The sequence below is a fragment of the Megalopta genalis genome, chromosome 13 (assembly GCF_051020955.1).
Source record: "Megalopta genalis isolate 19385.01 chromosome 13, iyMegGena1_principal, whole genome shotgun sequence".
Lineage (NCBI taxonomy): Eukaryota > Metazoa > Arthropoda > Insecta > Hymenoptera > Halictidae > Megalopta > Megalopta genalis.
This window is the reverse complement of record NC_135025.1, coordinates 11,195,677-11,222,339: the sequence shown is the minus strand read 5'-3', so window position 1 is coordinate 11,222,339 and position 26,663 is coordinate 11,195,677. Positions and strand designations below refer to the sequence as shown.

Genomic DNA, 26,663 nt, shown 5'->3' with positions numbered 1-26,663 from the left:
CGAACAAAATGGAAAATACATTACAGATTAAACTTGGTTCCAAGTAAAAAAAATTTTTTTTTTTCCTTGAACAAATCGGCAATTACTTAGTTGCCAACCCAATAGATTCGCCGATTGTCCCGCCGCGCGTACCAGCGATCGCTCTTCCGTTTAATCGGCGGATTCGAGCGAGAGGTTTACAGGAGCGGAACGGAAAGAGGAACAAGGAAGAGAGAACGGCTCGCCTAGAGCAAGCAAGCTTCTAGGAGCGTCTTTCCGGGACACGGAGCCGCGGAGCCACGGAGCTTGCCGGGAGTTGCGAGTTTGCGAGGTCGCGCCGACCGCGGAACGATCGCTTCGCCTAGGAAACTCCTGCCGTAAATAAATGCATCGACCGCGAACGTTTAGTATTCTCGAGCTGCAGGTAGCATCCGGTTAAGTGGCGACAGCCGCACCCACCGATCCAGTGTACAACGTTGATTCCCCGTCCTCTCCACTGTGGCACGATTCTATTTAATTCGACCGTGGCAGTCCTTGACGATCGGCAAATAAACAACAAAACGAGGATTCCGCTGATCCGAATGCGCGCGATGCTCCTATCGCAACCGCGCCGCGCGGCCCTCGGCCGTGCGATCTCTCTCGATTCGTACACGTCCGTCGAAAAACAAGATATTGGGCGGATCGGCATCTGCATCTGTATCTGTATCGGCATCGGCATCGACTTCGACGTCGCGTCGACGCTGGCAACAATAGATTACGATCGAAATACTCGTGCAGACGATCGCGAACGCGATAAAATCCTTGGAATATCGGGATAATTCGTACTCGTACACGTGATTCGATGAAGAAAGGGGAGTCCGAAATTCGGAAGGGGAAACTAAGACGAAGGGGGAGAGGGAGGGGGGCGTCGGCGGTGAGAAAGAGACAGAAGGGAAAAGAGAAGGAGACAGGAAGAAGCAAGGTGGGACAGGTGGGGGTCGATGCAGAGACCGATTTAAATATGACCTTGAACGACTGCCGATGCAAAGAGGACATATTTTAGTTGGTGCATAGTAGTGGATGACAGCGATTGATCAAAGCCAGCCATCGCGCGGCAGTGATTTCCGCGCAAGAAAGATTCGGAATGGTGCGTTCCGAAACGCGAACGATTGGCATGATTCACGAATTCTACCGTATATATATACACATGTACATAGTAGAATCCGTAAATATATATATACATATATACATATACATATATCTCTACAACCTGCACTTTCCTTTCGAGAAATTATTTGTATGCGGCCCGAGAAGACGTTTTGCGTTTCTTCTTCTATATTGTACACGTATACCGAAGCAGCTGTACATACAGACGTACGTCAGCGAGTATGTATGTAGATGCGCGGAGGGTGATCGACGGTGGTGTGTCATGGGATGCGACGGAGTGTGACGGAGTGCGACGGAGTGCGATAGTGCGCGATAGAGTGCGACGGAACGCGACGGTGGGTAGTGGAGTGCGGCGGGATTGGGCAAGGCGGTGGGGGGGGGGGATAAATAGAGGGTGAGTACACGCTGGGAGGAAAGAGGGACGACGAAGGAGGAAAGATTAGAGGCGAAAAGAAGGAAGAGGAAAGGGAAGTAGGAAAACACAGAAGAGAAGAAAAGGGAAATGAAGTGACGATAAAGGAAAAGAATGAAGGAGTAAAAAAGGGAAACAAAGAGAAAATAAGCGAAGGGAAGAGAGAAGAAGAAAAACGAAGAGAAGAAAAGGAAATCGAGGAATGTAGGTGAAACGAAAATGAATGAAGAGAGGAGAAGAGATGAGAAAAGAAGAGAAACGAAGGGAAAATAAGAAAATGGAAGAGAAGGGAAAATAATTAAAGGGGAAAAGAGAAAAGCAGAGAAGAGTGGAGTAAAGAAGAGAAACGAAGAGAAAAATAAGCGATGGGAAGAGGGTGGAGGGAAAAGAAGAGAAAAGGAAGAGTAGCGAGAAGAAGAGAAGAGAAGAAAAGAGAAGAAGAGATGAGAGCGAACGGTTGTGGTCGGGGTTGAAGAGGCAGCGGGGCGAAGTATCGCGTCGGGATTGGCTGGCGGGCAGCGTGTTTACGCGAGACGGTGGGGATACGCGGTGTCTGGCCGAGTCTCAGCTGAGCGCAGTATAGAGGTAGTCAGTTGATCGAGAGGGCGATTTAGTAGCGAGTGAGCGCTCCACGAGCGAGCGTCGTTGCGTCGTTGTGTCGGTGCCGTCGTCGAGCGATAATGACATCTCGTGATCGACGAGCAATCGTCGGATCTTGAGAATCGTGTGTACGCGATAGAGAAGGCGCGTGGCCACGCGCACAGACCGCGCGGATTTCGCCGAGGATCCAAACCGCCGCGACAGTTCCGTGCTCGCACGCGCAGCGGGTAGGCGCGCAAACGCGAACGCGAACGCGCTTAGGCCTGCAGCCTACGGCGGACGGTCGTAGGTTCTCTCCGCGTTGCTCGTTGGCCCATTGGCTCTCGTCGGATCTTTGGTCGTTGGCCCGTTGATACAGCGACCGCGAGAGCAGCAGTTGGTTCTCCCGTGTTTATCGCATCGTCGTCCAAAGCGAGAGGAAGGTTTGCAAGCGCCCCGTCTCGAACGCAAGCGCTTCGTAGCACGCGCATCGTTCGCTTCTTCTTTGGATCTCGTCTCACTGCCGTTGTCACTGCCATTGCCACTGCCGTTTGTCACTGCCTTTGCCACTGACGTTGCCAGCGTTACTACTACCACGCCGCTACCTGCTGTTGCTGCTACCGCTGGGCTGCTACCGAGTGTTGCTGTTGTCGTTGTCACGGCCTATGAGTTGTCATCGTGTTATCGTCTGTCGCGTTTCATTCACAGTTTTTTTCGTGCCGCTGTCCATGCGAGGCAAACAAAGTCGGGGCTCGTTATTGCGACCGACAAGACCCAGCATAGAAGAGCGCTTGTACGAGAAAACGAGAAGGAGTCGAGCGAAGAAATTATTGTCCCGAGGAATAACGTGTACGATCGGATAGCCCGAGAAAAACGTACGGGAATATCGTTCGTTTCGCGGTGGAATTTCTTCGGAGGGGAAAAAAGATTTATTTGCGCGAGAGAGTGGTGACGCCGGAAAACTGGGCAGAACGAGGAATATTATCCCCGGATTCGCGCGCAAGTGTGTAGTGAAAAAAAGTGAGGTGGTTCCTCGGAGTTGTCGCGAATATTAAACGTCGAAAATGGTACCGCAACAGCAAGATAGTCCCACCAGTTCTGGGATACCTATGTTCGGATCGCTGCTCGTGGATAAAAATTCAGCGACACCGTATTCGGATGCTACCCAGGTAGCTGTTGTTTTTCTCTTCTCTTTCGCTTGAATTCGATTATTTGCCATGGTCACGGTTCCCGGTCCAATGTCGTTGTTCCTAGTTCGATTTGCGATATTTCGGGCTCGGTTGCAGCGCTGCGGAAAAATCGATTTTCGAAATAGATATTCGAATTAAATATTTCGGACTATAAATATTTGGTATCTTCTCATGCAATATACAGGATTTGGCAAATAAACTTTTTTCGACGTGGTAATCGTATACGAATAAGTACGGTAGTTAAATGTGCTCGAAAATGCTATTTCCGTGTGCAACTACTATTTTTAGGTTATTCCCCAAATTCCGAATTACGCGAGAAGATAGAAACTATTTCAAAAATCTATTTCTCCCCGTCCCTGCTCGATTGCGATCGAGGAACACGGTTATCGTTGTCCCGGTAATCGTCGACGTTTACGCTGAACGAAGATGCGCGCTGGAAATCGTGGAAATCGTTGAAATCGCGTCCTCGGTCGGGCGAGCCCGTAAAATCGCAACAAACCTCTGCGCGCCACGCGCGTCTTTGCCGATCTGTTTATTTTGGTAACGACGAAGCATCGCTGAACGGAAGAAGAGATTATTTTTGTCCTTGGTTCGTTGTTCGCTGCTATTTCGACGTTCGTTTACCATCTCCTCGCGATTTTGCTTGGCTTTACCCGGGTTTCTCCCGCGTACGGGATAGCGAAATCACGATTTTCAGGGATTTCCCTCGCCAATCAGCCGCTTGCTGTCGATCGTCGTCGATCATCGTTGACCGCTTCGCGATCGCTTCGCCGATCTCCTGCGGTATACGCGCGCGTCGGACGCGTTACGACGCGACGTGGTCTACGGATCCGCGAACGAATCCGCTTTCTTTCGCGTTTCGAAATATTCGATCAGCCGCGCGGGGGAAGGGGCTATTTTTAACGATCCTCGATATCTCGCGAGGTGTCCGACCGTTGGAATCGTAACGGTAATTTGCTCTTTCGCTTCCCGAAGGTCAGGCGAAACGCGTTTTTCGCAACAGCCGCCGTTCAATTTCAGTCGCTCGAACGAACACTTTCTACTCGGTGAATCGGCGTGTTACCTCGTTGCACCTGTTGCGAGCCACGAGATGGGATAACACCAGCGCGAAAACCAGTGCGCGGCTGTAATTCGCGCAACGTTACGAAGAGTCCCGGCCGCGTCTGCGCCCCGGGTAACGCGAACGCAATCGCTCGTCCCTTCATCATATCCGATTCGTAACTCTTTCGAACTTCTCGATTTTTCGCGGCCGATACGAAGGTCCGCGCGCGATCGTCGATGATAGTTCAAGTACCGAAAATAATAAAGCGGAAAAGCTCGCGCGCGGAATAACATGCATGTACATTAACGTGTATACGTGTTAAAATAACTGGACTGCGGATCTTTATGGAAAATAAAAATGTTGCGAAATTGATTACAAATGAAAATGTATAAAAGTTTGAATAAAATATTCAATAAAAATAAAAGCAAATTACTTCTGAAAATAGTGTAACCACATTATTGGATTCCTCTTACGTCTTCACAATTTCATATTCCAGCTACACGCTTTTCTCGTAAGTGTTGAAAATCCGCAATCTAATAATAACTCGCGTGTTCGAAAGTAATCGAACGGCAGGCGCGAATCGTCCATTTCGATTTCTTCCGAGTCCTGTTTTAAACGACGTTTCGTTCGTTTTTGTCGAGAAGAAACGAACGCCGTCGACTCGGTTGTCGACGCGCACCTTTGCAATTCGCGTCCCGTCGGGAAACGATCGAGATCGAAAAGCGTAATTTATTTATTTATTATTATTATTATTTATTATTATTTAGTTACCCGTCAGTTATAAAATTACAAAAATGAGAAAAATAAATGCAAAGCTTAGCTAGAATAAAATAACCGCAATTAACATTGAACACTATCGCGGTCAATATTGACCGTTTCCTTATTTTGCAATTTTGCAAGGTTTAGAAACACTTTCGTGGAAGATGCTTGAACAAATTACGTTACTGGAACAAGTATTATTATTCGACAATTACACAATATCGGGACTTCTTCTCCCGACTCTTTCTTTATAGTTTTTAGGATTTTATCTTTTTAAGTGTTGCGAGCGAGACAGGAGAAACGATCGAGGCTCGTTCGTACGTGATTGTTTATTCGTCGCGTCCACTCGAAAGTCAACGTTCGACCGCCCGAAAATTGAGACCTCGCCGTCGTGGGTCCTTGATGCTCGCCGTTCGGCCGGCTGAGAAAATGACATTCGATACTATTTCCTTCCAACGGCCGTTAATTACTCTGTAAGAGAGCGGAGGGTACCCCGTCGGCGATAGAAGGATCGGCCGCGGTTTACGTCCCTGCGTCTCTTGTTTATTTAATGCGGCGCCGTGCCCGTCGTAGCGGCCGTCACCAAGTATTATTATTTATTCAAGTATTTTCCACGAAAGAGTCTCTCTAAACTTTGCGGGATATTGCAAGATAAGAAAAAAAACGGTCGTTACGACTGCGGTAGGTAGAGAGGTTCAGTGTTAACTTTTGTTCTATATCGCATAAATAAATAAGTAAATAAATCTCGCGGAATCCTATTCGCGTGTAATCGTGAAGTCGTACGATCGCGAAACCGCGGAAAATCGGTTCGGAGAGAACAAGCACCAGAAGACAAACGATAATAATCGTACCGAGGATTACCGATGCATCGTTTCGCAGATTTTGTATTCTATCAACATTAGTTTTTAGTTCTGTAATGTAAAAAACAGTTGATACATGTACATTGTAAATTAGATTAGATAAAATAAAATGTTAGTTAATATATAACTATTATATTATATTACTATTATATACTATACTATACTATACTATACTATATTATACTATATTATATATACTATACTATACTATATTATATACTACATTATTATATAACTATTAGTTAATATATATTCTATAAAATAAAAGTTATGCGTTGCTCTGTTGCGTATATTTATAGTATATATACTATACTATACTATATTATTATATAACTATTAGTTAACATATATTCTATAAAATAAAAGTTATGCGTTGCTCTGTTTCAGACGAAAAAGAACAACCCGAACCACATAAAGAGGCCGATGAACGCGTTCATGGTCTGGTCGCAGATCGAGCGAAGAAAAATCTGCGAGATCCAGCCGGACATGCACAACGCGGAGATCAGCAAGCGTCTCGGCAGGCGATGGAAAACGCTGGACGAGGCGGAGAGGCGACCGTTCATTGAGGAGGCCGAGAGGCTGAGGCAGCTGCACATGATGGAATACCCGGATTACAAGTATCGGCCGCGAAAGAAAACTTCGAAGCCGACCGCCTCGGCGAGCAGCCCGAAGAGCAAGGAGGGGGGAAAGAAGTCGAGGAAATCGTCGTCGACGATCTCGGGCGGCGGCGGCGGCAGCGTCGTCCCGTCGAGCTTAGGCTTGTCCGCCGCGACGAAAGGACTGGGACAGACGCGGAACGACACCAACAACAACATGCAAACGACGAGCAGCGGTGGCGGTAGTACCGGTGGCACAGGCGGCACCGGCGGCGGCGGCATGCTGGTCGGCGCGACGGTCAAGAGATTGCAACCGCAATCGAATGGTAGCAAGCCAGTTTCTCGATTGAAGGTCAGATTGGCGCTGGACAAGCGACCTCCGCTCGACTACACTCCTACCCCTCCGATCGTCACCGCCAAGATACCGAGCAGTCCTTCCTGCGTCGCGCCCGATTCCCCGGAGTCCGCCAGCTTCTACGAAGACAATTTCCTCGATTGCGGCCCGTCGGTGCGACTGGCCTCCAGCGTCGCTTCCAGCGTCGCCCCCGCCTCCGCCTCCTCCTCCTCCTCCTCCGCCGTCGCGTCTACCACCGCCTCCGCTTCCACCTCCGCCAAGATCGGCGTCGAGATCAAGCGAGAAGAGAAACTGGAGGTGGAGTACGAGGCGACGTTCGAGCCGAAAGACCGACTTCTTTCGTCGGTCGGTCGCGCGGTGGTCGGCGGCTCGAGCCTGGCCAGCGCCGCGACGATCGCCTTCCCCCCCTCCGTCGACGAAATGAGCAGCCTGATCGCGGAACGGGGCTACCGCGGCCGTACCTCCTGCCATCATCATCATCATCTCGGCCGTTCCTCCGGCTTCTTGGTGAAAGAGGAGCCGGCCGAGCTCGAGGCGGACATGGAAATGGACATGGACATGAAAATGGAAATGGACGTGGAAACGGAGCCGGACGCGGACGCGGAAGCGTTGTCGCCGGCCTCGCTCGCCGACTCGGACCACGCGTCCACTTGTTCGCTGTCTGTGCCTGTGTCGTCGGTGCCTGTGTCGTCGGTCCCCGCGTCCTCCCTTCCCGTCGCGATCTCGGTGGCCACGGCCAAGACTACGGTCCCCGTCGGTCTCGCCTCGATATCGAGCTCGAGGACCACCGCCGCGTCCTCGACGCTGACGTCGGCGTCGACGTCGCGCGAGCTGGCCAACGGCCTGCCGACCGACGTCGCCATCGACGACGGTTGCCCGACCGACGCCGCCAGCCCCGTTGCCGCCACCACCGCCGCCGCCACCCTGATCAAGCTCGAGGAGTCCCAGAACAATCCGAGCTTGGCGGACCTGTACTCGTTGACGGACCTGCTGCAAATACAGCCGTCCGATTTCAAGCTCGATCTCGACATGGAAACGATCACCACCGATCTGGACACGTTCGAGACCGCCAGTTCGAGCAGCGGCTCGCATTTCGAGTTCTCCTGCACGCCCGACGTCACGGACATGCTGTCGACGATCGGCGTCGGCAACGACTGGGTCTGCTTCTGAGAAAAAAGGGAGCGCGACGCGCGGCCGCGAACACCTCTTTTTTTGTTGCACGATCTTTGCATACCCAATTTCGAATTTGGATCCTCGTGCGTATCGGCGACGATCACGCTCGCGTTAAATATTCGACGACAGGTTTCTTTTTTACTTGGACCGAGGCCTTAACCACCGTGACGAGGGACGTGTTTATCGACCGGTTCTGTTTTGGGACACGCCACGAGTCTCTTTGTACATCTACTGTAGCATATTAGGATTACTATTTTTTTCTACTCTATAATTTAAGCTTACGATAGAAACCCGTTCAACGAACGATCGCTGACCACTGAAACACTCGACCACAATCGTTCTATCATGTGAATATTCGTAGATGCATGTGTTAGTAATATATACGTATACGTACGCATATTACATATAAATTACATACGAATGTTATACGCACGCGCGTGTGTATAGAGATATGTAAAACACTCGTGAAACAGGTATATGCATGCAAACGTAAGCATTAATGGGAAAAAGAAAACGAGAAGAATGATGGTTCGACCAGGCAGCATCCAGAGAGTACTCTTTGAAAATGCCCCGCGACCAGTGCGTAACGGATCGAACAGCGGACGGCCGAGAGAAACGGAAATCGGTAACGTAAAAAATGGTGTGGAATTTGTGTTCGGTCGTCTCGCAAGTTCGTGCCCGCGAATGTGTTCTTACGTTTCGTGACATGCTTCATTTTCTTGCGGCTGAGGCTCTGGGGACCATACGGACCCAAAGTATATAAATATTGTTACTCGATTAATTCAGTTTCTGGCAATTCGTGTACACATTTTTGCACACGTTTCATCGTGGTCTATAGAAAAATTAACATTTCTAGCAGGAGGACCGGAAAAACTTGTTGCCAAAAAATTGATAAATAAAATTATAAACGACGCCATACATGCTCGGATGTATTTTTTTACGAAGAAGGGTTCCGTTCCTCGAGCATTAATCGATATTTGAGCCGTTTATTTTGAAAGTGGCATAAGTAACTTTGTTTTTAAGTCGATATATTTAAGGGTTCGCGGTTTTTAACACGTTTAAAAATATGGATGCTAACTTTCGAGAAGATTTACTTGTATTTGTTATCTCAGGATACTGATATTTTTCTCAGTATTAATAATTTCGTATAAACATTAAAAAATCACCGCTTTTCATTACGGTAAAGTGACTTATGCCACTTTCAAAATAAACGGCTCATTTCGTGAAGGAAATTGCCTCGAAGATCAAGCACGTTCTCTAAACGTCCAACCGACGAATGTCTGAAATTCTGATCATCCCAAAATGATCTGTCCACAGATATTTAACACGTTGAATGCCACGGGGGTCATCGGTGACCGGCACTTAACTTGGCGGTGACGCCATGGGGGCCACTGGTGACCGGCGCGCCCAAATTGATAGAAATATATATAATTTAAAAAATATAGATATAATTATATTATTTATACAAAATTTTATAGATATTGAAAATTATATATATTATAATATATATAATTTTCAATATCTAAAATTTTGTATTATTATCATCGTCAATTCAAACAGTGATCCCCGTCGCAATTAACATGTCAAACATGGTTATACACTGTAACTTATCTATTGCAGATAATATTTCAATATTATATGTATCACATGAAAGAAAATTCATCGTAGCGCCACGGACAATTTCTGTAAAACCGGCGTGACATACAACGTGTTAAAAAAAAAAAAGAATACGGGATACGGCACGAACTTAGGACACGACCCGATATTTGCGACACGTAACAGCACGTGTTTTTTTCTCGCCTGGTTTCCCTGTTCGATCTCCCGATGTTTATCGTCCGACCCCACGATCTCTGTCTCCGCGGAAGCCCGACATACACCGAAAACGAACGTGTCTACGTATATATCAAACGTTTGATCTCATCTTTCTTTTACCTTTAAATTGTAAACGTTAAACCTTAAACTAGTTGTTACACGTAACGTTTGTGATGCGCGGAGTCGCACACGGTTGTTCTCTGTTGAATACCGAGCTGTAAAACACGAATGATACATGCAGTGTGTCCCAAAAATGTCTCGCAATCCGAAAGTGACGGGTTCCTCGGATCATTCGAAGCAACTTCTTTCTTTACAAAAATGTTCTCCGAGGCACCGTTCACGAGTTATTAACGAAAAACAATGACCAATAAGAATCGAGTACGGCTGACGCGAGGCGGCCCAGCCAACCAGCGCACGAAGCCCATTTCCGCTCATTGGCTCGGTCGCTTCGCGCCAGCCGAGCTCGCCTCTCATTGGTCACTGTTTTTCGTTAATAACTCGTTAACGGTGCCTCGGAGAACATTTTTGTAAAGGAAAAAGTTGCTTCGAATGACCTGAGGAACCCGTCACTTTCCGATTGCGAGACATTTTTGGTACACCCTGTATATCCGCCGCAAAGCAAGCTACACGCGGCTGCACTGCCAGTTAGCTTCGAAACGTTCGCATCGATGCTCCTTTCTCTTCTTTTTGTCCCTTTCGACTGCGAAAGTGGCTTTACGCGCTCGCGCCGTCGCTGACGCGTACCACCACCGCGCTGTATACGAAAGAGGAGTCCTCTTTCGTTCGACCCCCACGAAAACTCTCGCGCCGCGGTCTTGTTCGACGTCTCGCGAGTTCTATCGTTCAACGTTCTCCCCCTCCCCCTCCCCCAACACACGGGATTCCGTTTTCGAAAGCGAAATTGCGCACGAAATTGCGGTTAGGTCGAGCGTCAGCTCGGTCCATCGACGTCTCTACCATCGGCGAGGCGTGTGCCGCGTACACCGTGCGCCCCCTACGAGATACCGTATGTACCGCGCTAGAATACACGGCTGCGTTGTTTCTCCACGGGAAGAATCGACTTTCTTGGACTCGTTCGAACGGACCAACACCAAGCACCGCACCGAGAACCAAAGTAGTGAAAACCAACCCCCCTCCCCCCACCCCTCTTGCGACTAATAGGCTGTGAATATTCTTCGATCGACGGATCGATCGATGATGATTTATCGATGTTGTTTTTCTTTTCGAAGGTTACGTGAAAGAGTTGTCGTCGTGCTCGAGTCGTACGCGACGGCGTTCGATAGATCGATCGATCAATCGATCGGGCGACCATACTCTCCAACGCATAGTACCTACATTATTTTTGTAATACGAAGAAGAAGAACGAACAGATGTATCACGGTTCGGCACTTAGGTACCGCGAACGCCGGCGACCGGGACGGAGAGACGCGTTCGTCGACGAGCTTCCTTTCAAATATTTCTGCCGCACGAGTATCGAGCATCGAAACATCGACTGTGTCCCCGGCAAACTTTCTCGGAGACGCGATCTCTGGCCGGGATCGATATTATTATACGGGTTCGACCGCACGGAGGTGGACGCGTAGGTAAACGAAATCGGAACAGCGGAACGTCGCGTGTCCGTGAGACTGTGGTATATAGATTTGGTAATTTCTCTGTAGGTCCGAGTTAGAAGTATAAACTCTAGGAATAAACGAACACACCAAAGTGCAATACAAAATACAATTCGTGATCCCGCGCGGATTTGCGAGTACAGTAAATTAATTCTCCTCGAATGTTTTGTCCGAACGGCAGCTTGTAAACAAAAACGGACAACTTGGACCGAGGAGGTACGATCGCATATGTTTTTATAGTTCTCTCACGGGTATTCTCCTCTTACAGTGTTGTCCATTTTTGCGTCCAAGATGAGGAACAATTTCGAGAGAATTTACATCGACGGCTGTAGAGAGAAAGAGAGAGAGAGGGAGAGAGTACGGCAAACCAGTGGAAAACATCGAGAGGGTGTACCAACGTTATCGTTCGTACAAATCAAACTGTATTTTTTCAAACGCGATTTCGTATACGCGAAGCAAACGAATGCCTTCCGTTCGTCGAGACACGACCAACGGAAAAGTCGAGCAATATTTTTCCACGGATATGGCCAGCGCCCGCGGCGAGGCTTTTGGTCGGTTGTCGTTCAACGTTCGCTTAAAATCGTCTCGTTTCAAGATATCGTCTCCTCCCGTGTATCGCATGCCACGATTCCCAAGAATCTTCCCCCCGGAGCCTTTTCTTACCGGTTACACCGTCGTCGCATCGTTGTATCTAGCGTGGCCGTTCGCGGCGTTTTCCATCGCGAATGTTCGATTGTACGAGTACGTTTTTGAGCGTAACGGTGCTCCCGTGCAAGGTCCGAAGATATATGATATCCAGCAGGCATCGAGAAAGACGAGCGTTCAACAGTTCTTTTTTTTTTCTCGGTGAAGAACCGAGCGACCATGTGTCCCCCCCGAGCTATAATGTATATGTATCCCGTAGATATAAGTTTCCTTTATACAAGATAGTGGAATTAATCGCGCTCTAACAAGTTCATACTCGTAACGACTGTACATTTGTATTTAGCCTTTTGTTTATAATACTTATTATCTTGTTATCAAGTATTCGATTTATATAATTTTTTTATCGAACTTATTAAAAAATATTTAAAAACGACAAAACATTGTGTCCGAATCTTTCTCCCTTGAACTTGGAGGTTTCATTTTTTCGATAAGGTGTTCTAGAAACTACGACGCTGCTCGTCTCATCGTAATTCATAATTCGTAATTATATTACAATTTTTATCGATAAGTCTTGGAGTCTATACGTAAACAAAATACCTCTCCTCTTTTGTATTATTTATTATTAAATTATAACATAATTGTCACTAACGATATAATATATAATCACGTAACGATTATGTCATAATTATCACTATCGAAACACAAATTTGACATTCTTAGCGCTGCAGTGCTCCTCTACGCTACGAGCTCGCGGTGTTGTTATTATTTTGAACTTGGAAGTTCCATTTTCGATAAGGTGCTCTAGAAACTACGACGCTGCTCGTCTCATCGTAATTTATAATTCGTCACATTCATCATTATATTACAATCTTTATCGATAAGTCTCGGAGTCTATACGCAAACAAAATATCTCTTCTCTTTTGTATTATTTATTATTAAATTATAACATAATTTTCACTAACGATATAATATAATATATAATCACGTAATAATTATAACATAATTATCACTATCGAAACACAAATTGGACGTTCTTAGCGCTGCAGTGCTCCTCCACGCTACGAGCTCGCGGTGTTATTATTTTGAACTTGGAAGTTCCATTTTCGATAAGGTGTTCTAGAAACTACGACGCTGCACATCTCATCGTAATTTATAATTCGTCATATTCGTAATTATATTACAATTTTTATCGACAAGTCTTGGAGTCTATACGTAAACAAAATATCTCTTCTCTTTTGTATTATTTATTATTAATAATAATATTATAAATAATATTATTATATATATTACATATAATATATATATTATATTATAATATATATTTAAATAGAGTATTATATTAAATATTTAATAAATATTTATTATTAAATATTATACGTATAATTATGTTATAACATAATTATCGCTACCGAAATACAATTTTGACGTTCTTCTTAGCGCTGCACTGCTCCTCCACGCTACGAGCTCGCGGTGTTGTTATTATTACCGAACAGACCTGCTGTAAAATTCCCTAAAACGTCAAATTTTCTCCTTCGTTTCCTAATCTCCTGATCCTCGACTTTTCCAATTGCGAGCAGACAGCCTACGACGTCTCGTCTCCCTGCCAGAATACTTTCGGTAGAACCTCGGCGTCACGATACTCGCAGCGGAAGGCAGCGGATCATGATCGGGCGCGAATGAGAATGCGAGCGCGAAATGCAGCCGCTTTGCGAGGACGGGGCAACGGTGCCGAGTTCCGTCGTAAAATAATCGCTCAAGGTCCGCGGTGGCGTTGCACCCATCCGACTGCAGGACTGCCTGCCAACAACCGTGCACTGTTTACATCGCGCGCGAGCGTTGTTCGCCGTTCGGGATCTCCCCTCGTCCCCCCCGTCACCGTGACCGCCGTCGCAGCCGTATTCGCTGTCGCAGTCGCAGCTACCACCGCTAGCGCCGCCGTCACCGCCATCGCCAGGCCGACTCCCTCACTGACAACTCGAGAGTACCCGCCGTTCTCCCCGCATCCTCTTTCGTCCACCTAGCGGTAATCGCTCGGTGTTTTTCACTCGGACCTCTGGCGCGCGCGTGTTTCGCGTTGGCCAATGCTCTTCCGTCCTCGGCGTTTGCAAAGCGAGAAGACAAGAAAGCAGCGAGGGAAGGAAGGAAGGAAGGAAAGTGGAACGGAAGAAAAGTTAAAACGATCGCATTGTTCCGTCTCGGGCCGAATAAACAGCTCGCTCGGAAAACGAAGAAACGTAGAAAACCGAGGCCGAATGCCGATCGTCGTCGCCGTCGTCGCCGTCGTCGTCGTCGTCGTCGTCGTCGTCGGAGCAAAGTGTTCGCGCAGCGTGGGTAGGGGATGTTGGTGGCTGCATACCGCCGAGGTAGCGTATAGCTATCGAGGTCAATGGTTAGTCCAAGGTCCCGAGTTCGAATCTCGCGGCAGGGTTCAACGCGACTCGGCATTTCCTCTCGCGAGAACAGCGAACAACGATCTCCGTTCGTGGAAGGCTCTCGAGGCCAAGACTCTCTCGCGGTCTCTGCGAACGAGAACCGTGGCTTTTCGTTTTTTCCTGCGGCCGTAGCGAGCCCGAGACCACGGTCTGTCTCTCTACGCGTCTCGCCGCCGCGCCGCCCCGCGACGGACCTTTCGAAAAACAAATTTTTCGGTCTTCGCCGTATCGTTCGTCGATCATCGATCATTTGTCTCTCGTTCGCGGTGTCTCGGCCATCGATCATGTCGGATCGTCGATGCCTCCAACGGAGAGTAACACGCCGGCGGATTAGGAAAAACGTCTGTTCGAGCAATGGGAATGGAAATGGAAGTTAGCGGAGATGGAAAAAAAGATGGTAAGTGGAGGTAAGTGGAGGGCCAAAGGCCGCGACGAATGCTGGAGCGCGAGGAGTCGTGGAGCCGATTCGTCGACGGATCGCGCTCGTTTCGACCCGTGCAAACATCGTAATCTCGCGATAAGGTCGCGACTGATTTATTCGTCGATAAAAGCTTATTGGAAACACGTGTATCGCGCGCGCACAGACTTGCTGCCAAAACCGGTCGCTCGAGAGAGAGAACGATCTTGCTCGACCGGCGGTGCGCGACGAACGCTATGAATCACGCGGACGGTTTTAAGTTGGACGTCGTAAACTCGACTCGTTCTTCGTACGCGTTCTCATCCTTCTTCGGTCTTTTCTTTGTTTCCGCTTGAAGTTGACTGGAGCGTTGTCGCGTCCCTCTATAACTCTACGTGTGCTCTATACATGCTCTCCATATGCTCTACATACTGTATATGTATGTATGTATGTACTAGGGATGGACAGTTCTCGCAAGAAAATCGATTCCGAATCGCAGGAACAGAGATCGGTTCGCTAGAAAATCGGATCATGAAAAATCGATTCTTTGAAAATCGATTTAACACGTTGAATGCCACGGGGGTCACCGGTGACCGGCACTTAACTTGGCGGTGACGTCATAGGGGCCACCGGAGACCGGCGCGCCCAAATTGATAGAAATATATATAATTTAAAAAAAATATATATAATTATATTATTTATACAAAATTTTATAGATATTGAAAATTATATATATTATAATATATATAATTTTCAATATCTAAAATTTTGTATTATTACCATCGTCAATTCAAACAGTGATCCCCGTCGCAATTAACATGTCAAACATGGTTATACACTGTAACTTATCTATCTCAGATAATATTTCAACATTATATGTATCACATGAAAGAAAATTCATCGTGGCGCCACGGACAATTTCTGTAAAACTGGCGTGGCATTCAACGTGTTAAACACACTAATGTGCAGCAAAGGTACATATTAACCCTTTGCACTCGAAGCCGTTTTATTTCTAAATACAAAATAGTTTCCCCCGATCTATAGTCATTTTATATGATTTAGTCCACTTTATGCACACGAAATTGAGTTTTGCGACTCTCGCGATAGTTATAATTTGAGCCGTTTAAAAAAAAAACATAACGTTATAATCATTTTGAAACGCGATATAACAATTTTTAGTGGTGCCTGGGAGTCATCACCCGCGCGCGCGAGTGCAAAAGATTAATATCTTTTTAAAAAATTTGATCTTTTCTAATTTCGTTACATATTTGAAGGAATCCCTCTGTGATATCATAAAAATCCTCGTTATAATAATTGTTATCAAAACCTTATTGTCAGTTTTTAATGTTTTTTTAAAAAGCGGATTTTTTTCAAAATTCACTGATTTTCCCCGGTTAGGCGCGAGTAAAGCACGATATCTGTGACTCGCAGTACAGTGTGTTAAAAATATAGATCGAAATGCTATTTATATCCGTGTGCATGCTGCACGGCTTATTCCTTTATCGCGGAACCCGATTTCGTAAATCGGACCTAAAATGCAATGCTTTAATTCTTATGCCTATTTCGAACCGATTTACAAAATTAAGTTCTTCAATAAAAAAGTAATACAATATTGACTGTATAACTTATATTTATTTATTTATTTTTCCTGTAATTTTATAAATAATAGATAACTTCCCCTATATATTCAATAAATAAATAAATAAATTTGTAATTTAGAATTTACAACTTAGAATTTAGAATTTAGAATTTAGAATTTAGAATTTAGAATTTAGAATTTACAATTTAGAATTTAGAATTTACAATTTACAATTTACAATTTAGAATTTACAATTTAGAATTTACAATTTAGAATTTACAATTTAGAATTTACAATTTACTATTTACTATTTATATTTACAATTTACTATTTTCAATTTACAATTTACAATTTATTTATTTTTTTATTAGCAACTTGGAAAAACGAAGAATTAATAATAAATAAAGTATATACGTTAATCATAATTTTTATTAACCATTTATTTAGAGACAATGAATTTAGTAAAAGTAAATGTTAATGGCATTACGGCAATTTTGTAGCGAAGATCGATTTGTAACTAAAAATGTCGATTCGTTTCGAAGTCGAATATCTAAGGATCGATGAAAAAAGAAACGATCGAAAATCGCTTGAAAAAAATCGATTCAGGATCGGTATTATTATTATTATTATTATTATTATTATTATTATTATTATTATTATTATTATTATTATTATTATTATTATTATAATATTTGACATATACTCTACATACACGAACAATCGTTACCTTCTTCGTTCCCACCTCGTCGCGATCGTCCTCGGCGTTGTTCGATCTACCATATACCGTGAATCGCTGCGTCCGTGAACCGTGATCCATGATCCATGATTCAGGATCCGGGATCTCCGTCCGCTTCCGAATTCCCTAGATCGGTGCAATTCTTTGACGTTTCAATCGTACCGTGATATCGAGAGTCGAAACGAATCGAGTCGAATCGAATCGAATCGAATCGAAGCGTATCGTATCCAATCTTGTCCGCGCCGTATCGACGCGAAGCGTGGGTGTGCGCGATGTTGAAACGAATAGCCTCGATAGCCGCGTTGTCTCGATAGCGCGACTAGTCTCGCGAGGAAAAATTGCGTCCGTTAGTCAGAGCTTGCGACATTGGCTCCCGTGGTCTCCGATCGCTGTTCTCGGGCTCTCGGGCCGAGCCGCGGCAATCGGCAAACAGCGAGCAAGCAAGCGGCGAGCGTAGCGTCGCGTTGCACGTTGCGCGTTGCACGCGCGACCTACTTATTCGCGATTCCGCGAAGAAAATGTTCAACGTTCGAAACCTCGCGCAGGGCTGGCTTGCCCGATTTCGTGTACACGTTCACGGTCCTCGGCTGCGTTATATCGGCTGCGAGAGCACGAGTACGCGAGCCCAAAACATTCGACTCCGTGCGAATCGTTGTTGGCCGATCGAGTTCGCTTCGCGCCGACTCACGGTGGACACTCGGTGCCCGATTTCGCTGGTCGACGTTTATTTGCTGAAAAACGTACAGTTAGAAGACAGTAGTGATACAAATAATGCATACATTATTATTTCATGCAATAAGCTGCGGATAGCCTGGTAACAACATTTAAACAAAAGTTCGACTATGTCAAATATTTTAGGGGACGATTCTACAAGCTAATTTAAAACGAAAAACAAGGACCATAATTATACTGTAACGCTTTAATTTATAAGTTATTAATAATTCGAGTTTCACGCGATACATCAATCGTTTTACACTCTTCTTGACCTAATTTAGATTCCTCTTGAATTACCGGAGGAAACGATCCGAGGGACTTTTAATTACAAAAAAATTCTCATTCTTGGTCTTGATTTTTGTTCTACAATTATATTAGCTTACAGAATCACCCCTTGAAATATTTAACATTTCTAATCGAACACTCTGTCTATACAGAGTGTCCCAAAAATGTCTCGCAATCCGAAAATGGCGGGTTCCTCGGATCATTTGAAGCAGCTTATTCCTTTACAAAAATTTTCTCCGAGGCACCGTTAACGAGTTATTAACGAAAAACGGTGACCAATAAGAATCGAGTACAGCTGACGCGAGGCGGCCCAGCCAACCAGCGCACGAAGCCCAGTTCCGCTCATTGGCTCGGTCGCCTCGCGCCAGCCGAGCTCGCCTCTCATTGGTCACTGTTTTTCGTTAATAACTCGTTAACGGTGCCTCGGAGAAAATTTTTGTAAAGGAAATAGTTGCTTCGAATGACCCGAGGAATCCGCCACTTTCCGATTGCGAGACATTTTTGAGACACCCTATATGTACGTACGTATGTCCCAACGCAGTCTCTTAGGAAACGCTCTCTTCTAGCCGAGGAATTCCGCCGTACACTCTACGGCAGCAATAATTGTATAAATCGACTATTCACCGCTGCTAATCGTCTCAGCGATCCGTTAGATTTTTGTTGCAGCTCATTTAATACCTTTAAAAATTCAGCTTTGCGTGCGGCAAGCCACGACTGACGATTTTCACTTGTCTTCAGATACCCGAATTTTGTGGAGCATTTAAGATAGCAAATTTTGTTACAACATTTCCCTTCTTCTTTCTTTTTCTTCTTTCTTTGCTCGCACAGTGGTCGTTGTTGTACGTTTGTATTGCATAACAAAGAATTCATCCCCTTAAACGAACGAACGTTATTATTACTAAAAAAAAGCGAAAAGAAAATCTGCGGTTGACTGCCACTCAATCCTGTTTCCTCTATTGTAAATAGTGTACATTCTTCTATATATTCTGTTCGATCATCCGCTACACTCTTTCAAACAAAATTTACGGCGTATAATTCAATTGAATTCAATTCCATTCGATTCAATCCCATTCAATTCCAGTCGATACAATTCCATTCAATTCCATTCGATTCAATTCGATTCGATTCAATTTCATCCGCTACACTCTTTCAAACAAAATGTAAGGCGTATAATTCAATTGAATTCAATTCTATTCGATTCAATCCCATTCAATTACATTCGATTCAATTCGATTCAATTCGATTCCATTCAATTCCATTCGATTAAATTTGATTCGATTCAATTTCATTCGATTCAATTAGATGCCAGGTAACAACTAATTTCTATCTACAACAAATTCGACAAAATTGACTTTCAACCATCGAAATCGGATTAATACCCCACTCTACTTCTGTTGTCCTCCTTCAAACTCCGTCAAGCTTTCTGAAGCTCTGTCAAGCTCTGTAAAACTTTGTCAAGCTGCGACAAACTTTACCAAGCTCTGTTAAATTCAATAAAACTTTTTAACAGGCGCTATAAAACTCTGTCAAGCTGTGTCAAGCTTTGTCAAATTCTGTCAATAATTGTCTACCAATGATCGGTAGTGTTTTTTTATCGCCTCGAGATGTGTATCGATCGACGATACGAAGCCCCGTTATATGTCTCCACATTCGAATTACGAACGAAAGCGATTGAAAAAGCATCCGCTCTGCCGAGGCGCTCTGCCTTTGAACATTTGAACGGAAAGACGAACAAGACGAAGGTCTTTGAGGAGGGAAGTCGAGGCCATACCACCCGGCTAGCCTCAAGGTTTTTCGCTCTCCTCTCTCGTTTCCTCCGCCGGTTCCCGCATCTGTTCGTCACGATACTCGCGTCCCACTCTTTCTTGATACGCGGATCTCGTTCCCTTCTCTTCTTCCAGCTGTAGCAGCTTCTCCTCGGAGAAACGGTTTCCCTTTTGCATGGGAAAACGCGTTACCGTACGCCGTACGCGGTCTGCCGTGTTTGCCTCGAGATTTTGCACGCGGCGTTCGATCGACGGCATTTCGAATGCCGTATATCTCTTGTCGTCGAACGTCGAACGTGGGAAATCGGACGTCTCGTGTCGATGCGACATCATACCGGGCTCAATCCTGTTTTCTCTATTGTAAATAGTGTACATTCTTCTATATATTCTTTTCGACCATTTGCTATATTCTTTCAAACAAAATTTAAGACGTATAATTCAATTGAATTCAATTCAATTCGATTTCATTCGATTCAATTCGATTCAATTCCACTCAATTCCATTCAATTCCATTCAATTCCATTCAATTCCATTCAATTCAATTCCATTCGATTCCATTCGATTCAATTCCATTCCATTCGATTCCATTCAATTCCATTCGATTAAATTCGATTCAATTCCATTCGATTAAATTCGATTCAATTCCATTCGATTCAATTCCATTCAACTCCATTCGATTCAATTCCATTCGATTCCTTTCGATTCCATTTGATTCCATTCGATTCGATTCAATTCCATTCAATTCGATTCAATTCCATTCAATTCCATTCGATTCAATTCGATTCAATTCAATACGATTCAATTCAATTCGTTTCAATTCCATTCGATTCAATTCCATTCGATTCGATTCAATTCCATTCGATTCCATTTGATTCCATTCGATTCGATTCGATTCAATTCCATTCAATTCGATTCCTTTCGATTCCATTTGATTCCATTCGATTCGATTCGATTTAATTCCATTCAATTCGATTCCATTCAATCCCATTCGATTAAATTCGATTCGATTCAATACGATTAAATTCCATTCGATTCAATTCCATTCAATTCAATTTAATTTAATTTAATTTATACGGATAAAAACCCATTTTTTACAATGCAAAACTAAAAGCTAATATTAATATAATAGAGAATCTGCGAATCTGCGGTTTAGGCGTACAATTTTGTAATATTGGCTGAAAATATTAGGAATTTATCACATTAATTTATCACCTAACCTCTGTGTTTGTTGTATCTTTTTGTTGTTGTAATTGTATAACTACTGGATAATTTCCCCTACATATATATTCAATAAATAAATAAATAAACCATAGCAGGACAAACCGTGCGAGCAATCGGCTCGGTGATCTCGATCGAAAACTTCGAATCGCGAGAGAAAGGGCGACTAGAAAGTGGATAGGGGTGCGAATGCGAGCGCGAGTGCGAGCGTGAGCGCGATAGTAGGCGAAGAGTGCGAGGGTGGTACACGATGGTCGGTGCTCGGTGCCTGGCCGCTGCTTGGCAGCCGTCAGCCGGCAAGCGGCGAGCAGCAGACGGCAGCCGGATACCTCTCGCTGTGTTTCGACCCATCGGCATCGCATCGTTTGGCCGATGATCGCCCGTCGTCGATCGACAGCCGGTGTTCGCCGATTCGTTGTTTCTTTTCGAGAGCACGCGAACCCAGCCACAGCATCTCGCAGTCAAGCATTCTGCACCGAAACGACGGAGGAGGTTCGTACGATCGGTACAGGACACAAACCGAATTTACTCGGAAGAGGAGAGACGCTGGTTCGCCGGCGGCTGCCAGCGTATCACCGCGATACTTTGCACCTCCGTCGAAGCTCGAAGCACGGTGACTCACGGGGAGCAGTGATTCACGACCGCGTCGCGCCTCGCGTCTCGCCTGTAGCCTCTCGCGTCCCGCGTCTCGCCCCTCCTCGTGTCTCCCGCCGCGCCACGCCGCTCTACAAAGCGAACCCCAGCGAAAGCCATATACGCGAGGAGACCTCGCCGAGTGCCGGCAGTGAGCGTGTCTCTTTCACGATCAGGAAGTTGCGCGCGCACGGCGGAAGCCCCGCGAGCCAGCAAAGAATCTCGGTGACCCTGTACTCGAGATCGACGCGATCGAGAATTCTCACATCCCCGAATCCTCGATTCCTCGAATCCACGAATACCCGAACACAGGATACAATTCGAAATTTTCTCTCTGCACTCGCACGATTGCTGTATTAAATCTCCTCCTTTTTATTACGCCCTCTGTAACAAAGGCTTTAAATAAATAAATTATTATTTATGTTATTATATATATATATATAATTGTAAAAAAAATATATATATATATATTGCGGTGTCGTATTTTTATTATTTTTTTGTAATTTTATAACTAATAATAATATATATATTATATGTTATTATTAGTTATAAAATTACTAAAAGATAATAAAAATACGACACCACATTTCTTTAAATTAATATGATCAATCTCTACGGACTATAACAACATTGCAAAATTACACTAACCTCTTAACTTGTATGCCCGAGTTAATTCGAGCGTGCTAAACAGGCCATACTGTGCACACTCGAAATAATTCGAGCGGCGTTGTATTTTATGCTGCTATAATTTTTCACGCTCGAATATAATCGGGAATTGAAAATAATAATGTGAAAGCAAAGAAAAAAAACCGTTTTATTGATATTTATCATTTACATGGGATTGTAAGCTGTAATACTTATTTATCCAAGAATAAAATATAGCCTTTTTCCATGGAAGGTTATATTGCTGCACCTTGCTTCGAAATATATCACACAAAAGAAAATTTTGTATAATTTTTTAAAATAAATACTAGTATTATTGTTATTATATAAATATTACATATATAAATTATATATAATGATATATATAATAATATATATTATATATATAAATATTATATAAATATTTTTGCTGATAAAAATATGTTTTTTCCGAAATAGCAATTCGAAAAGAAAGATAAAAAAGTCGATGTACGTGTTATATATTCGGCTCTTTTCTGCAATGTGGATCAAAATCCAAAATTAAAATAACAATTTTGATTATTTTTGTATTTTCTTTTAATTGTTTTTCCAAGACAATGTTCTAAATTGTGTTTTTTTACGTAAAAAAAAAATTGACTTTTTTGGCCGGTTTTTTTCCAAAAAAACTGTGCGTTAAGGGGTTAACTAATGCGCCTCAAATTGAAAGATCAACGTTACGATCCCCCTCCGGGCAGCCTCGGGCACCTTCGCACCATGACTTCCCTCGAATTCGGGATTCGCGCGCGACGAATCGCTCGGGATCCATCGCGCGGATTCGACGAGATCGGGATCGAGTGTCGCGAAACAAAACCGAGCCGAAATGTCTCAAGTAGAAGGTAGGAGAGAAACGGGCAAGGCTGACAATCGTTGGACGAGATACATACGTACGATGCGATCGTTTCATCGGGAATGACGTTTGCTCGAATGACAGTAAGGGCAAAGTACGAGACGCAGTTACGGTGTATCCATCTTTATCGGTCACCGTGAATCACCGCGATCGTTATTGTCTTGCAAAGCGAACGTTGCGCACGAGCTTTATCGGGCATGTTATTTCGCCGGATCGATACAAAAAATCGATTCGGCTTCTCGGCTTTCATCTTTTCAGACTATCTCCGTTTTGGGAATTCGGCTTTCGGTATTTGGTTCGCAGCTTTCGGCTTCCGGCCCCCTCGGCTTTCAGCCTGCTTTCGACATCTGTCGACTTTTCGAGTTGCCGCTGGCCGGGTCGTGCAGGCCCGAGCCGATTCGCAGAATTCCACGGCGTGTGACCCGCGGGTGTGTAATTCAGAGCGACCGAAACGCGATGCTGGATCTACACGGAACAGTTTCGAACGAACGATCGATAAGGTGTCCCCGAGTCGCGCACGTTCGGGGCTGAAGCTCGAGAGCGGCCGATAATCTTCTTGGAACAAGCTATCTGCGGCTCGCATTGGATCGCGTTACGAACAATCCTGATAAGTCGCTATGGAGCCCGGTGCGCGCGATCCGCGTACGGCGAACGTACAAAACCGATCGACAAAGGAAAGAAATTCCGGGAGGGGAGCGGGGGATCGACGCGGCATGGAACGAGTTGCAGAAGCGTTGCAAAATCTCTCGTGTCGCAGCGATACGGATGACGCGATCGGAAACCGGACCGGACCGACCCGGGAACGGCCGGAGTTCGAGCTCTATCTCGCGTTGATAATGAACGCGATGAGAATAAAATCGAACGGGCAAGCAATTCTGGTAGAGAAAGAGTCGCGGTGAGCTCGCCGTGAAAATCGGCGGGAATACGAAACCCCAATATTCCGTCGGTTTCTGGCGAGAGCAAGGGCGCTCTACGCGCCGCGTGCGCCTGTGTGTACGGTGCACGCGCGTGTGCGTCGAGCCAGCGAGAACATCACGGATCCGAGTCGTCGTCCCGCATCGTCCCGCGTCGCCCCGCGTCGGCCCGCGTCACCCCACGTCGCCCCGCGCCACCCCGCATCGTCCCGCGCGCAGCGACGAAAGCAAGACCGATCTTCCGCTACGGCGCAATCAAGGCCGTACCACTGACTCAGCTCGACCAGCTGTTCGCTACGAAGAAAGAGCGCGAGCGATATCGGGCTCTCACAACCGCGTGTGCCTTAGATAGCGGCTTCCTGGTGACCTCGGTGCATTAGCACTGGCAATGCCGCGTCGCGGTATCGCGACGCAGTCCGGCCAGCTGCGATTCTCTCTCGGTTGTTTGCACGTTTTATCGGAAAAATACCTCGGAACGTTTTCAAGACGATCGCGGCCGCCGGTCGTCCATGGGGCCTCGCGCGTGTCCGTGCATGTCCGCGCGCGGCCGTTCTCGATTTCGCTTCTCGCGGGACGATTAGCAACGATTGCGTATTTTCCACGAAGGCTTCGAGGCGAAATGATGGGGGAGGGAGGGGGGAGGGGGGAAAGCGAGCGAGCCAGCGCCGACGGGAACAAATAGGCGAGAAAAACTTGCCGGTTGGTTTCGGGTTACTCGCACGGTGGCCCGTGTCGATTCTCTCGGGACCCGATGGGCCGCGAGGAAATCCGACCGGCGACTCTGCTCGACCGCTCCGTTCGTTCGGCTGGCTCGGCCGAGCTACGCTGTTTGCCCGTTTGGCCGTTTCACCGTTTGGCTATTTGGCCGTGGCGTGCATCGAAATTCCTTTAGCTCCGTTCCATTTCGTTCGTTTCCCGCCTCAAACACATCGTGTTACACCATGCTACGCCGCACGGTAGTGGATCACGTCCAAACACTTAACTGTTCGTAGGCCGAAAAGTCAGGTCTCTCGTATCGATGCTTAACGTATATATGTATAATGCCCTTTATTTAAAAAAAACTTCTTTAAACATTTTTTTTCTATAAGCAATAAAGGTCTCCTTGATCGTTTATTTAGCAGTATATATTTTTTATTCGATATTTTATTTATCCATCGAATATATACCGGAAGTTAGCCATTAGTTATAAAATTACAAAAAAAAGAAAAGGTTTAGTATGACTTGATATAGAATTAAAATTAAAAAAAATAAAATAACCGCAATTCCTTACATTATATGATAAATCTCTACGGACTATAATAACGTTGAGAAATTATATTACGTAATTCTGTTTGAAATAGTGTGTTACAGCCGACGCCAAGAGGAGTCCAACGACCTGTACATACATATAATATGGTCCTTATGTCTTGAAATAATGCTAAGACAAGTGTGAACAGCTAATTCTACTTTCATCGCATAATTCGGTGCAACGTCGATCGTTTCGGCGATTTATCACCAACCGTTAAAAATGATCGAGCCAGATTTCGAAGGTCGCCGACGGCGATCCGTGATTCTTTGGTGCTATGTTTCGTGTCCTGGCGTCGCACGGCGTGACGGTTGGCGTTGAAAACTAAAAAACACAATTTCATATTTGCTTCCATCGAATAGATAATTAACACTCTTCCGACATAAGAGCAACGTAACTTGGCGGTAGAAATAACAGGTAAAGGTGAGAAATTCGATTAGAAGTCGAGGAAAGACACGCGAGCCAATATGTATACGTTTTACACGGGCTCGATATTTTCTAAGTGAAAGTTTGTTGTATGTACGAGTTATCTGTTTCTGTCTCATAAATAAGTTAAAAGTGTTTCATTATCGTTGTTATATACATATTTGAAAATTATTGTATCTATGGGTGTGAGTTACAGTTACTCGTTTTATCCACATTACATTTGTGTAATGTGGATTTTCCAACATTCAGCGAAGATAAAAATAAAACGAAACATATTTAGTTTTTTTATGTTGTTGTTCGCAATTACTTTTCCTGTTTTCTTCAATTTGGTACACGTCGTGAGATATTTTATTTTTTCGAATCTATCAGTAACAACCACAACTTTATGCAAAATAAAAATGATTTTCGACAATTGCAACAAGAAAGGAGACATACAGAAATTTCTATCTTTCTATAATAATTTAGATTATTATATTATTATATTATATAGATTATATAAATATTATATTATATTATATTATAATATAGTATTAGTAATATATATATATACATAGAGAAATTTCTATCTTTTTATAATAATTTAGATTATTAT

General features: G+C 44.9%; 1 protein-coding gene and 1 long non-coding RNA gene across 3 annotated transcripts in view; one reads left to right on the top strand and one right to left on the bottom strand.

The window, feature by feature from the left end:
* The first annotated feature begins 1,578 nt into the window (after nucleotides 1-1,578).
* Nucleotides 1,579-12,596, top strand: LOC117224902 (uncharacterized). Its single transcript, XM_033478115.2, has 2 exons — nucleotides 1,579-3,285; nucleotides 6,355-12,596. The coding sequence occupies exons 1-2, from the start codon at nucleotides 3,181-3,183 to the stop codon at nucleotides 8,086-8,088; spliced, it is 1,839 nt and encodes a 612-aa protein (XP_033334006.2). The 5' UTR covers nucleotides 1,579-3,180; the 3' UTR covers nucleotides 8,089-12,596.
* Nucleotides 12,597-25,485: 12,889 nt separating this feature from the next.
* Nucleotides 25,486-26,663, bottom strand: part of LOC143260458 (uncharacterized) — a 29,115-nt gene continuing 27,937 nt past the window's right edge. For both annotated transcript variants that reach the window (XR_013034670.1, XR_013034671.1), the window contains exon 2: nucleotides 25,486-25,969. This is a non-coding gene — a long non-coding RNA (uncharacterized LOC143260458). The remainder of the gene's footprint in view (nucleotides 25,970-26,663) is intronic.

Coding starts and splice junctions, on each gene's coding strand:
- LOC117224902 (XM_033478115.2), top strand. CDS start 3,181: ATGGTACCGCAACAGCAAGATAGTCCCACCAGTTCTGGGATACCTATG. Junction 3,286..6,354: donor CGTATTCGGATGCTACCCAG/GTAGCTGTTGTT, acceptor GCTCTGTTTCAG/ACGAAAAAGAACAACCCGAA.